Source organism: Balaenoptera borealis, assembly GCF_965194805.1.
Source record: "Balaenoptera borealis genome assembly, chromosome: 8".
Lineage (NCBI taxonomy): Eukaryota > Metazoa > Chordata > Mammalia > Artiodactyla > Balaenopteridae > Balaenoptera > Balaenoptera borealis.
In genome coordinates, this window is record NC_138865.1 from 12,644,558 (window position 1) to 12,657,328 (window position 12,771).

At 41.9% G+C, this 12,771-nt stretch overlaps 1 protein-coding gene across 2 annotated transcripts in view; it reads left to right on the top strand.

Annotated features, from left to right (window-relative positions):
* Positions 1-12,771, top strand: part of EBF2 (EBF transcription factor 2) — a 190,359-nt gene that overhangs the window by 130,688 nt on the left and 46,900 nt on the right. For both annotated transcript variants that reach the window (XM_082402795.1, XM_082402794.1), the window contains exon 7: positions 1,611-1,692. In XM_082402795.1, coding sequence (XP_082258921.1) covers positions 1,611-1,692 — 82 coding nt within the window. The remainder of the gene's footprint in view (positions 1-1,610; positions 1,693-12,771) is intronic.

The following is a 12,771-nucleotide window of genomic DNA, read 5'->3' on the forward strand; positions in this document are numbered from 1 at the left end:
GCACTTTCGAAAGCAGAGGCAGGCTGTGAATGTGAACACCGCATAAAGCAGCAAGGAGTGCTTCCTCTGTCTTGTTATTCTCTGCCTGGTACCTCGGATAAAGGCCCTGGACACCTTCGTGGCCCAGGAAGCAATGCTTAGCCCCCGCCCCAGAAAGAATGCAAAGAGAGAAGTGAAAAGCAGATGCTATAAAATTATGAAAAAAAAAATTTAACTATTCTTTCCAAATTCACACCCAACCTTATTTATAGATAGGGGTCAGGAACACTTGGCCAAATATTTTTAGCAAATCTAGAGAAAATGCTCTGAAAGGGCAATTCCTCTTCTCTCCTCTTTCATCATTTACTGTTTATCTCCCCATCAGGTTTTCTTTTTTTTTAAGTGCTAAATACAATTAATTGGAGCGCTCTCTAATTCTTTCGTGTGATTGTTAAAGAAATAAAAATAAACAGAAGGTCACCACGACAGCATCTCACCAACCGTTGCTTTAAAATAGAATTTTTAGAAGCATTGTTGATTTCTACTTATTTTTGTTGGTAAATCCTGGGGAAAAAATGTATATCTTTTCCTTTAAAGTTCTAATTCAAGGCATGGATGGTAGAGTTCTGAAGGGACTTTGGGACTGCGGTAAAATTTCGTTGTCATAGTAACAGAAAGGGAAATAGGCCTTGCTCACCTGGGACTTTAACACTGCAAAAGCTGGATTTTTTTTTTTTTTTTTTAAGGAAAAGGACTCTGCAAGTGAAATAAATGAAAAACTTATTGTATTTCGAAACAGCATTCCAAACATTAAATAGGTAAATGGTTGAAAAGACCACTTCTGCCATTTTTCTTGGTTTCTGTACTCATCTGATCAAAGAAGCCCAATTTTAAAAGTGCACAAAAAGGTTATCTGGGAGAATATTGGCTTAAAAATATGTGTTACAAATGGTAACCTCAGACCATTATTCTGTGCCTTTGTATATTTCTGGATAATCTATAGAAGGTCTGAAAGGACATTCACACTTGTTATTAATCATAAAAACTCCAGCATATACCTGCACAGACTGACTGTCTTTGGATAGTAACATTATTTTCTGATTTTATATCCATCAGTTGAAAATATCAGGCCCCCTTTGTGTGTGAGGGTTTACGTGTGAGGTATGTGTGCATGAAGATGTGTGTGGCCAGCGGAAAGCCACATACGTGACGAACCCTGGGATTCTGGGCTAAGTCATGCCATTTTTAACCCTCTGGAGCAAGATAATTTTGTACAGCAGGAGTCACTGCTGCTTGTGAAGCTTTTTTTTTCTTCTTTTCTCTCTCTCTCTCTCTCTGTCTCTCTTTTTTGGAGAGAGCATGCCCTAGCCACTCGGGGGCGGGTGTACAAACCAGAACCCAGCTTGTGAACCACTTCACAACCCTCCACAGTGGTGGAGCCAACTTGGGACCCAAAACATCCACATTTGCGAACTGCAGTGGGTCAGCTACGTCCCTTCACAGGCAGGGCTGGCTGAAATTCCCCAGACCTGAAATCCAATCGCTTTCCAATCAAATCTAATATAATGCAGCTATATTCTCTCCTAAAACATGTTTACTTAAAAAGGTAACACCTTGCTTTCTCTTCACAGATTCTTTTTAAAATTTTTCCTCAAGTGCAATCAGAATTGTTTGAAAACAGCAGGAAACCCAAGGGACATGAGAAGGTTTCAGGTAAGGGGCCTGCCGTGCTTTCCTGGTAAATAAGTCATCCTGTTTTCTTTCTCCTTAGCACTCTTTTTCTTCTTTTCCTTTCTTTTTTTTTTTTTTCCCCTTAGAAAACATTATTCACGGAAACATTATGTCACGCTGCTAGCATCAAAAAAGATAACTGTAAATGACCGCCCTCTTCAGACAGTACCGAGGGTTTCTTCATTTTGTAGTGTTTAAGGCCTTCTGCCTGCATTGCCGGAGCCCCGGGGGGGGGGGGGGGCACCGAGCCAGGCTGGAGATGTGACTTTAAGCCCTCAGGCTGCCCTTCGCACACACAGCTGCCCACAAGCAGGAACAGTGTTCCTGATACTCGGCCACCTTGGGATTTTTCAAAGCAGCTTCTCTGTGCTTTCTGCAAGCAACAGCCTCTCCTTGCCTTTGCCACCGATTAACTATTCAGTGGTCTCTCTCAGAGTGTCTGGGAGAGCAGCAGACCAAGCAGCCGTGGTCACTTTAAGATCTCAGCATGACAACGAGACCCACGGGACGGTATCCCAGCTGCCTGGCAGTTAAAGCTGCCACCGGTTTCATCACCCCTGCCACTGATGTACCGGGGATACAAGCTAATAAAAACACAGAGCGAGGCAAAGTGTGTCAGGTTGGAGATGCGAGGAAAGCGGCCCCTCTTGGCCCCCTTCCTTCATCTCTGAAGGACCCACATTTAATCCACCAAATGGCTTTCCTGCCACTCACGCCCAATTGAAATACCTCCCGCTCCTTTCCCCATAGAAAAATGGAAAACACGTTAAACAATATTATTCAGGCTTGAGACTTGAAAAAAAAAAATCCTGGTAGCAACGTGAGAGATGAGAGATGGGGATTATTAGCCTCACGTTTCAGGTGGGGAAAGTGAGGTTCTGGGAGTTTAAGTAACTCGCCTCTAATCACGGGAAGGAGGTGGTGGAACCTGGAGCCAGGCGGATGTGTCTGATCAAACTCTTTCCACCGGACCCTGGGTTTGCAGCGTGTGCAGCTGCTAGGTTTATGCTTTGCTGTTGCCTTTTTCTAAATTCTGAATAATTTCTGAACAAGGGGCCGCACATATTCATTTTACACTGGATCCCACAAATGACGTAGCTGCTCCTGCCTGTTGCTCAGAGCTTCTGTGGTTTTGCAGCAGAGTCATGAAAGAGTTAATAGGGGAGATGGGTACGTGCAAGGCCAGTGAGCACGACCTTGAAAAACAAAAATTCCTGTAATGTTTCTTCACCGCATCATGGGTATCAAACAATCTTGCTGTGACTGGGACATTTTTTTTTTGTTCGTTGTGTAGCACTAATACGAGCCTCGCCTAAACAAGTTAAACCTCAGCTCTCCATCCTGCAGACTCTTCCCCTGCTGCATGATAAGAAGACAAATAGAAATGAAATGATTTTCTTGGGGGAATACATTGTGCATAGTGGAAGTTTATGGTACTCAGTGTTCCAAATGGAAACGTAAATAATTTCAGTCCAAAAAAGAGCGAAATTCAAAAGAATTCCAAAGTGCCCAGATGACCAAAGCTTAGCTTTCACGTCTGGAAGAAACAGAGGCAGGGAAAGAAGCTAGCAGCTTAGATTCCTATCCCCCCTTATTCTCTATCATCCCTTCCAAAGAGTTTTAAATTTGAGAAGACACTTCTAGGAGGCTTTAAATCGAATGCCTTGTCATTTTATTTATTTTATTTATCCCCAATTTTAGAAATGTACTCACCATGCAGATGCACCTAATATTTCCTCTACTTCTCCAGTTATTTACTAAGTGAAATTTTTAATGTGCCTGAATTTTTTAACAGGGTTAGAATAAATATTGTTCATCTCAAAATACGAGGAATTCTCATCCTATGTGAATGTACTTGACTTTTGCAAAGACAAGGGAAAAGATTTTTTTTTAAGTCTGTGGATTCTAGGACTGTCTTATTTCTGGGGTAGAGCTAAAGTCAACTGGAAAAAAATTTTTTTGCATTTTTTTATTGAGATAAAATTCATATAACATATATTCATCATTTAGACCATTTTAAAGTGTACGATCCAGTGGCTTTTAGTATATTCATAGTGTTGTGCAACAATTACCACCATATCATTCCAGAACATTCCATCATCCCAGAAAGAAACCCCATACTTCCCAATTCCCTTTTCTCTCCACCCACTGACAACCACTAATCTACTTTCCGTCTCTACAGATTTGTCTATTCTGGACATTTCCTGTAAATGGAATGATACAATATGTGGCCTTTTGTGTCTGGTTTCTTTCACTTAGCATAATGTTTTCAAGGTCCATCCATATTGTAGCATGTGTCAGTATTTCATTTCTTTTTATGGCTGAATAATATTCCATTGTAAGAATATACCACATTTTGTTTATCTGTACATCAGTTGATGGACATTTGGGTTGTTTCTACTTTCTGGCTTTTATAAATAATGCTGTTATGAACATTTATGTACAAGTTATTTTGTGAACATGTTTTTTATATCTTGAGTATATACCTAAGAGTAGAATTTCTGGGTCATATGCTAACTCCAGCTTTAACTTTTTGAGGAAATGCCAAGCTATTTTCCACAGTGGCTGCACCATTTTACATTCCCATCACTAATGTATGAAGGTCCCAATTTCTCCATATCTTTTCCACTACTTGTTATTTCCTGTTTAAAAAGAAAAAATCCTAGCCATCCTGTAAGTGTGAAGTGGTATCTCATTATGGCTTTGATTTGTCTTTCCCTAATGACTAACGATTTGAGCATCTTTTCATGTACTTTTTGGCCATTTGTGGATCTTCTCTGGAGAAATCTCTATTCAAATCTTTTGCCTATTTTCAAATTGGTTTACCTTTTTATTGTTGAGTTGTAAGAGTTCTTTATATATTCGGAATACTAGGCTCTTATCAGATAAGTGATTTGCAAATATTTTTATCATTCTATCACTGGCTTTTTTCACTTTCTTGACAGTATCCTTTGATTCACAAAAGAATTGACAATTTTTATACTGTACTCAGATTCTATGACAAGTATAGCTTTCCATGAAAGATCTTGTACGTGGACAAAGGCTTGACTATGTGCTGTAATGGTCAAGTGAAGAGCTTGGATCAAGTTCAAAATATTAAACAAAACCAGAGATGGTAGATAATCATGAGAGTGATCTAAAGGAATGGTAGCTTAGGAATTCCTAGAATATACATATATATCATTCAGAATTACAAATGTAATCATTTTAAACCATATGGACAAATAACTTCAATTCTCTACTTTTGTTATATGATCAAATGTAGATTTAATCTGAAGTGTTTTTTTTTTGTTTTGTTTTGTTTTGTTTTTTTGTGGAGATTTGATCTGAGCAGGATAAAAATACAAAATATTTCTAACCAAACCATGAATCCAGCCAAACTCTCTCTCCTCTCTCACCCCTTCTCTTTCCACTATCCCCCAAACATTGGTGGAACCTAAATTCTTTTTCCAAAACTGATCAAATGAGAACAAAATCATTATATCAAACTTATTTTCCAATCTGAACCAAACCTCTCTTTCATTCAGTTCAAGTCCTAAGTATCATGGGCATATAAAATATTTATCGAAACACAAGGGTTTTAACCCTTTTTCGGGGGGGGCGGCGCTCAGACCCCTTTGAGAATTTGGTATAAGCTGTAGTTTTGTCCCAGTAAAAAGCTACATTCCAACAAAGTTTTGCTTAAAATTTCAGGGGTCCCGAGACCTCTTAAGACATCTCCAAGAATTCCACGGACCCTTGAGCTAAAGAAATGAAATTCATCTAACACCCAATGGGCACCCTCCATGTAATTTAACCCTCACGATGGGGACCTGTCCACTTAGGACTCATCCTGATGATCTTCCCATTCTCTTGGCTGTAAAGACCACCTGTTCCCGATGACTCCCGGCTCCACAACCTCAGACCTCCCCCTTCTCTGGAGCTGCAGACCCCCAGCTCTGCCTCCCTCCTGGGCATCTTCCCGTGGATGACTAGTGAGCGCATGCTCACGGCAGAACTCAGTGCTTCCTCCCTGATCCGCGCCTTCCTCCTAAGTATCTGTGAGATCCACCTCTCTCTCCCGAAAAACTGCAATAGGCCCTTTGCCTCTCCTCCTTCCTCGTCTAATACATCCTCAGCGCGGCTGCCAAAGTGATCTTTTAAAACATGTCACTCCTCTGCTTAAAGCAGGTTAAAAATATCTCCTGTCCATGGACAAAAGCTCAGATTTTACAAGGCATGGCTGAGAAGTAGCTTCATACCAGGCAGGGCTTCTGCCATGCGCCCCCCCTGATGCTGCCATACGTTCCCCCACCCACCAGGCACACCTCACTGATTTCTATTCCGTGGACTATTGCTTGGAACCTTCTCACATGTTCGCCCCTCTGCCAGGGAACCCTTCACTCCTCACCAACCTGTGACCTCTGCTCATGCTCCAAGCCTGCAGCTGAGCGTCACCTCTTTAGTGAGGCATTTTCTGGCAGACCTATTGGCCAACGTACTTCTCTACAGGCTTCTACTATGCCACTGATCACACTGTCTTCCAATTATTATTTGTCTAATAGCCTGTGTGCTGCTTGAGGATAATCTCTATGTTTTATTTATTTTTGTATTTCTCCCCAATGCCAGTCACTCTGTGGAGCTCAAAAAATTGTTATTAAATGAATTTTTTTTAATTGAATTTATTTATTTATTTATTTATTTATTTATTTATTTATTTATTTATTTATTTATTCATGGCTGCGTTGGGTCTTCGTTGCTGCGCGTGGGCTTTCTCTAGTTGCAGCAAGCAGGGGCTACTCTTCGTTGTGGTGCGCGGGCTTCCCATTGCGGTGGCTTCTCTTGTTGCCGAGCACGGGCTCTAGGTGCGCGGGCTTCAGTAGTTATGGCTCGCATGCTCACTAGTTGTGGCTCGCAGGCTTAGTTGCTCCGTGGCATGTGGGATCTTCCCGGACCAGGGCTCGAACCCATGTCCCCTGCACTGGCAGGTGGACTCTTAACCACTGTGCCACCAGGGAAGCCCTATTAAATGAATTTTTAAGAGAAAGAAAGAAAAAAGATAGGAAGGAAGGAAGAAAGGGAGGGAGGGAGGGAGAAAGGGAGGGAGAAATGAAGGAAGGAAAATAAGAAAAGGGCCCCCAAAGTATCTGAATCCATGGACCATTAAGGCAGAAAATCACTTCTGCCCTCCTTGAAATGGAACAGTTAGTTGAAACACACAGATTAACAGCTCGGTGAAGGAAAGGAAAAGAAATTTATGTCTAGTTTAAGCTGACAGGCCTGTTAAGACATAATGTACCCCATTCTTTATTTCTCTGCATCGTGGGTGGAGAGCAGGCAGTTGGAAAATCCAGAAGAAAATCAAGCCACTTTCTTGGAAGAGTCAGGCATGTTGTCATTACCCACATTCAAGTCCTGAAACACAGTAGAAGTTGACAACAATCAGGGCTTTTGTTGCCAGTTCATTCTCATAGACAGGCTGGCTGGGTCTGCTCCAAGTCAGAGTGAAAACACAGATGCCCTCATTCATTGATTCATTCACCCACCAATACTACTGAGGAAATTCTGTGAGCCAGGCACTATCCTAGGTGCTGCAGATATATCAGCAAGCAAAACAGAGAAAATCCCTCACCCTTGTGGGACTTACATCCTAGTGGGGAGATAAGGAAAGTGAGATAAATGAATGATTTATGTAGCTTAGCTCTGCTTCTCTGAGGTCTTCCAGTGAACTGACTAAGCACAGGGGCCCTGGTGCCAGCTGTCCTTGTATTGCCTGCTGGGACTCAGCGGTGTGGTCAAGTTCAGATGGTATGGGAGCTCAGTGCTACCTGCCATTGTCATAATAGCAAGTGTGGATGCTCTTCCCAATAGCTTCCAGAGTTTTCCACAGCATCAGCTATAATAGGACACATGTCAGCAGGTCACGTACTTGACACTGGGAAGCTTAGAGGCCTTACCAATTCCCCCACCCCGCCCTGCCTCAAAAGGACTCTGTTTTAAACAGACCTGACCACTGTAGAAGACTGCAGTATTTCCCATTACATGGGCAGCACCAACTGCTACATTACTCTTTCTGGAGTTGGTAGCAGGTGCCTTGAATCTCCAACCCTAGAATCATTTAAAATGAATTCCTTCATTCCAGTGTGTAGCTTTCTTGTTATTGGGATAAAGATTCTTCCTAGCGTTTGCTGAACTTTTCTGAGTGACTCTCGAGTGTCTCAAGTTCACCCCTAAATGATTCCCTTTTTAGATGAGGTCCACCAAAGTAATCATTTTGTTATATAGCTATGTCAGGGAGAGAATGGAGATACATCAACAGTTCTTGCCATCCTTTGCTTCAAAAGATAAGAATTCAAGAGGTATGGAGGGGTGCATACATTTCAGGTGAAAGAAAAGTCATTTCCAGGGTCAGGTTGGGAGAGACGTCAGTGCTGAATTGATTCCTGTTTGATTATAGGGATCTGTGTACAACCCCAGGAGGGGCCTGCTAGAAGGGCCTTTTGAGGGGGTCCCGGAGGAGGTGAGGGAGGGGTTGGTGCTTTGCAAGGACACACCTAGCAGGTCTCACAGACCTCTGAGGAAGAAAGCAGACATGCACGCTGGTGGGAAGACACCAAGATCTCCTCCATCAGAATGGAGAAACGAAGTGAGGCGTGTGAGGACGGACTGACGTCATCAGGGTAGTTGGATAATGTGGGAGGCCCACAACCTGTTACTGCAACGTGCTGGATGCAACCACTGTACAAAAACAACGGGGAAGTTCACGTGGATGGCAGGGCCCCTCGTCCACACAGCTGGGTGGCGGCCATTCATCTATTTGACTAAACGATGCGAGAGCAAAGGGCAGGGCTACTCATGCCTTGGAACAGGGCCAAGCTCCATCCAACAAACCCGTATGACTTCTTAAACCCCAGCTCTTATATAAAACGTTTTAATGGCATCACCATCTATTTTCCTTAAATAAAAAAAATGGTGAATATTTCTCTCACACCCGTGAAGAGGGAAACAAGAGTTTAAATTAACTCCAAATGGTAAAAATTTAATACAGCTCCAGCTGCCTGCAGGTTTCTTCAGTTCAAGTCTCTCAGTTCAAGAGCCACCCCAGCTGCTCTGTGATGTCACCCACCGTGTGAAAGTTGCTGGGCTACTGAGCCACACGTTTAAAGCACAGAATGAAAAGCACTTGACTTATGGCTTCTCTGATCAACAGGTGGGTCCATTATCTGGTGATAGCACAAGCCAGCAAGTCCAAGTTAAGAAATAGTAATTATCTATTTGGAGTCAGAAAAAAAAAACCTCTGAAGGTCTGAGGATCTTCTGCCCAGTCTAATGCTGTAAGCTTGGGGAAAGCTTTCTGTGGGTAACTTCAAGCTCTTGCCTGTTGGACAGTATACCCTCTGCCCACCCCTATCGCCCCGTTCTTTTGGTATCTCACATGGGGACAAGAATTAGGGTTTAAGAATTTTGACCAACTCACACAGGAACTGTGTTTTGAATTATTTGTGGGAGAAAAGGAGAGACACAAAAGCAGGTAGTTGCCTATATAACCCTTGGGAAAGGATATGTTAGATTTCAGTTAGGTGGAAACAAACCCTAAACGCTCCAACATTTTAAGAGACTCAAATTTGGGCACTAAAACCTACCCTTGAACATTTTCCAGGACCATCAGATGCAGAACTTCCTGGAAAGCAAAGCTTTCTTAGTTTCACAATAAGAGTGCATAGATTCTTAAGCTGCTTATGGGTCCTACGTGCTCCTGGGTTTTGATGCATGACAGGTGATTCACGAGGTCCCTAGGGACAGAGTTTGGTGAAAGAGAATGGCCCAGCCAAATCAAGAATGGCATCGAATGTGTTAAGGCTCCCCTGTGAGCCTCAAAATGTTTGCTAGTAAAATACTGCCCTGGACCATAGCCATCCCTCTTGGCATACGTTTCAGATGGGACAAGCATCGCCCTCAATGGAATAAAATGATGTAGGGTAGATGTAGCCTGGCCTTTGAGATGAAGAGAAATTTGGTTGTAAAGCAGGTTAATGACCTTTGGGCTTCCTGATGACCTAAAATGCAGGATAAAAAAATTGCCACTTGATTTCCGTACCTATTCAACTAGTTTTTTAAAAACAAGCTCTAAAAGGTGTCCATCCTAAGCCAAACTTGCCAAAATATGCCAGCAGACATGCCCTTTGGCATACTGCTCCACTTACGCCAGTTAGAATTTTTTTTTTTTATTGCCAGAATAATCGTTTTGGTACCCTTGAGTTGTATAATAAAAGTTTTTCAACTCTTCAAGGCCCTATCTCAAATCTCATTTCCTTGATGAAACTGTTTGTTACTGCCTTCAGTTAGGGTTAATTTTCTTACCTTTGGACTCCTAGAGGATACAGTGGCCACATAATTCAGCCCTCAATTATGTATTACCACATAGTAATATCTCCTGATAATGTGTAGTGTTTGTTCTGCTTTATCAGTTGCACAGTAAACGCCTTGAGGTAGTGACAGTGTTTTCTGGAGGCTTCCATTGCATGTGGTACGGTGCCCGGAAGATCACAAAATACCTCTGACTCACTGAAACACAGCGCTGTCTGGTGACTTATGAACGTATCTTCTCGGGACTTATGTCATTAATGCCACAGCCCCCTCCCTTGCTGTGAGCAACTCCAGAACGCCCCACATCTGTCTCAGCAGCAATCAACTTTGCGTTCTCTCGTTTGCTACTTGATACTCAACTGAACAGAAAATGTAACCTTGGGGAATATGAAACACCAGCGATTGCTAAGAATGCTGGGAATTCCTTAAAAAAAAAAAAAGGATGACAAAATCCATACTTACGGGGTAGGTAGGTGTTTAAAGGTAATTTTGGAGACTCTGAAGTCTAGTAACAAAGAAAAACCCGGGCTTTAAATCTGGCTTGAAAATGTAATGTGTGCCAAGAATAAAGAGGTAGGGAGAAACAATTTGCAGTAGCCAATTTGTTTGTTCTTTGCCTGGGTTGAATTACGGAGGCTTAGACAAATTGTTTCATCAGATTCCCCTCGTCGAATGTGAGAACTCGCCAGTGTTTAAAAACATCAGTGGAGTATTTCTTCTCACGATATGGACTCCAAACCTGATTGCTCACCACAACCAGAAGTCTGTCTTGATTTCCTCTGTCCCTTTAGTGGTCTCTGTGTTTCTTTCCTCCTTCCACAGGTGGAAAATAAAATCCCACATAATAGTTATGCTTTGGGAAAGCTGAAATAACATATATAGCAACTGAACAGTTATAAGGGAAAAGCACATCATGAATTTAATTCCATTTCCAGATGTAAAATGTCATAAAGAATTTTTTTCCGTACTTGGCAAAATAACAGGGATTTTCGAGGCCATTTTATTTAGCTTGGTGTACGCATGTTTGTAAGTAGGTATCAGAGTTTTCCACGTCGAGTGGGCTCTAAATGCTACCTATTGTAACTTTACTGAGATTAAACTACCAAACGTCCCATCTTCAGTTAGAAGGTACATGATCCTCATTGAAATGGAGGGGAAATGTGTCTGACTAATAGTAGAATTGGGTGTGTTTTCAAAGCAAGAACTCTGACCCATACAGGGAGGTTTCCAACCAATGTGATGATTCTCTAGCAAGTACAGACACTGGGATTCTTGCCTGTTTCAAGGAGCAGATCATTTAGTCATTCCACACCTTTTTCATTTTGACTTCTCTTTTTCTTTTACCCTCCTGTATGAGACTTAGGGTCTTTGTAGGAACACCTGGGTATGAGCTGAGAAAGCCTGGCTGGGAGTAGTATCCAAGCTGGTCATTCCTCTGATTCAACTAAGTCATACAGTTAGAGCTTTGAGAAGGATAGATTTTTTTTTTTTTTTAAGTGTGATGTTCCAAAGAGCCATAGACATTTTGGAGTGAGGCGTAAAAATAACCCAATGGTGGGAATAAATCAGGGTGGTAGAAGTCCTCCTGCCACATGCTGTCATTCTGATGCCAAAGAAACAGCTTCTCTATTGGAAAATTAGCTGTACAGGCAGATTAACGGATGTGTCCACCTAAAGGGTAACTCCCACTGTGGCCTTTTATAGGCAGGAAAGAGCGCTTTACAACTCAGCTCCTGCTTTGTATAAATTATTAGAGTGGGGGACATGGGAGTGCTTTTGGGTAATGAGAAGGAAAATATAATTTGAGAAAGCCAATCCGTTTTCTTGAGTACTTTGAGTGGACGGCTCGCACAGTTGTAGCTTTTGTTCTTAAAACTTTCTTGTATTTTTCAAGGGGAGATACAAACTTTTTATTCGCGTTTCTACTTCTGTATAATCAGCTAAAACTGCCTTTTAACTGGATGATTCAAAATGGAACCTACACTGTCACGCACCAATTGGTCTGCGTTTATTGATCTGGCCTCACCCAAAATTAGAGATCACGCTAAACAAAATGAGGAATGGCAAAACGTGAAAAACTACTTTCGCTTAAAAAAATGCAAGCAATTTCCATAGATCCTTACTTCTCTTTCTTGACACCTTGAATGAAAGCTACCGTGTCGTAAATGATATTTGCGTGAATATAATTGGTTGTTGCTTTTGTGTTGAGTTGAAGCGTACCAGTTGAGGAGAGCGCTAGTCTACAATGGCTTAGTTTTCAGATCTGCAGACTCTCCTACTGGAGCTTTGAGCTGAAATACAGATACACCAACTTTGAGAAACAAATGAAAGCTGTCACCAGTGTCAACAGCAAAAGCTGGGGGTCCATCCCACACAAATTATGGACATCTGTATTCCTAATTGGCATCCTTTCGGGCTGTGCCAGCAGAATGGCAGTGCCAAGAGAATCTGACAGCTGTATAAAAGAGTAGGTATCAGGTTTAGGTGATAGGAGACACTGATGAGACAGAGAAGTCCTTTTGGATGGAATACTCTCCATATGTTTATTATAACACTCGAGATTTTTAGTTTCAGGTACCTCAAACTAAAATACTAATGCTATTTTGTCAATACTAAATTCGCTACTTCTAAAACAGATCAGTTTATGATCTTAGGAGAACAAGCGGTATTGATGAATCTGTGATCAGAAGATCGTTGGCAAAGATGCCTACAAAT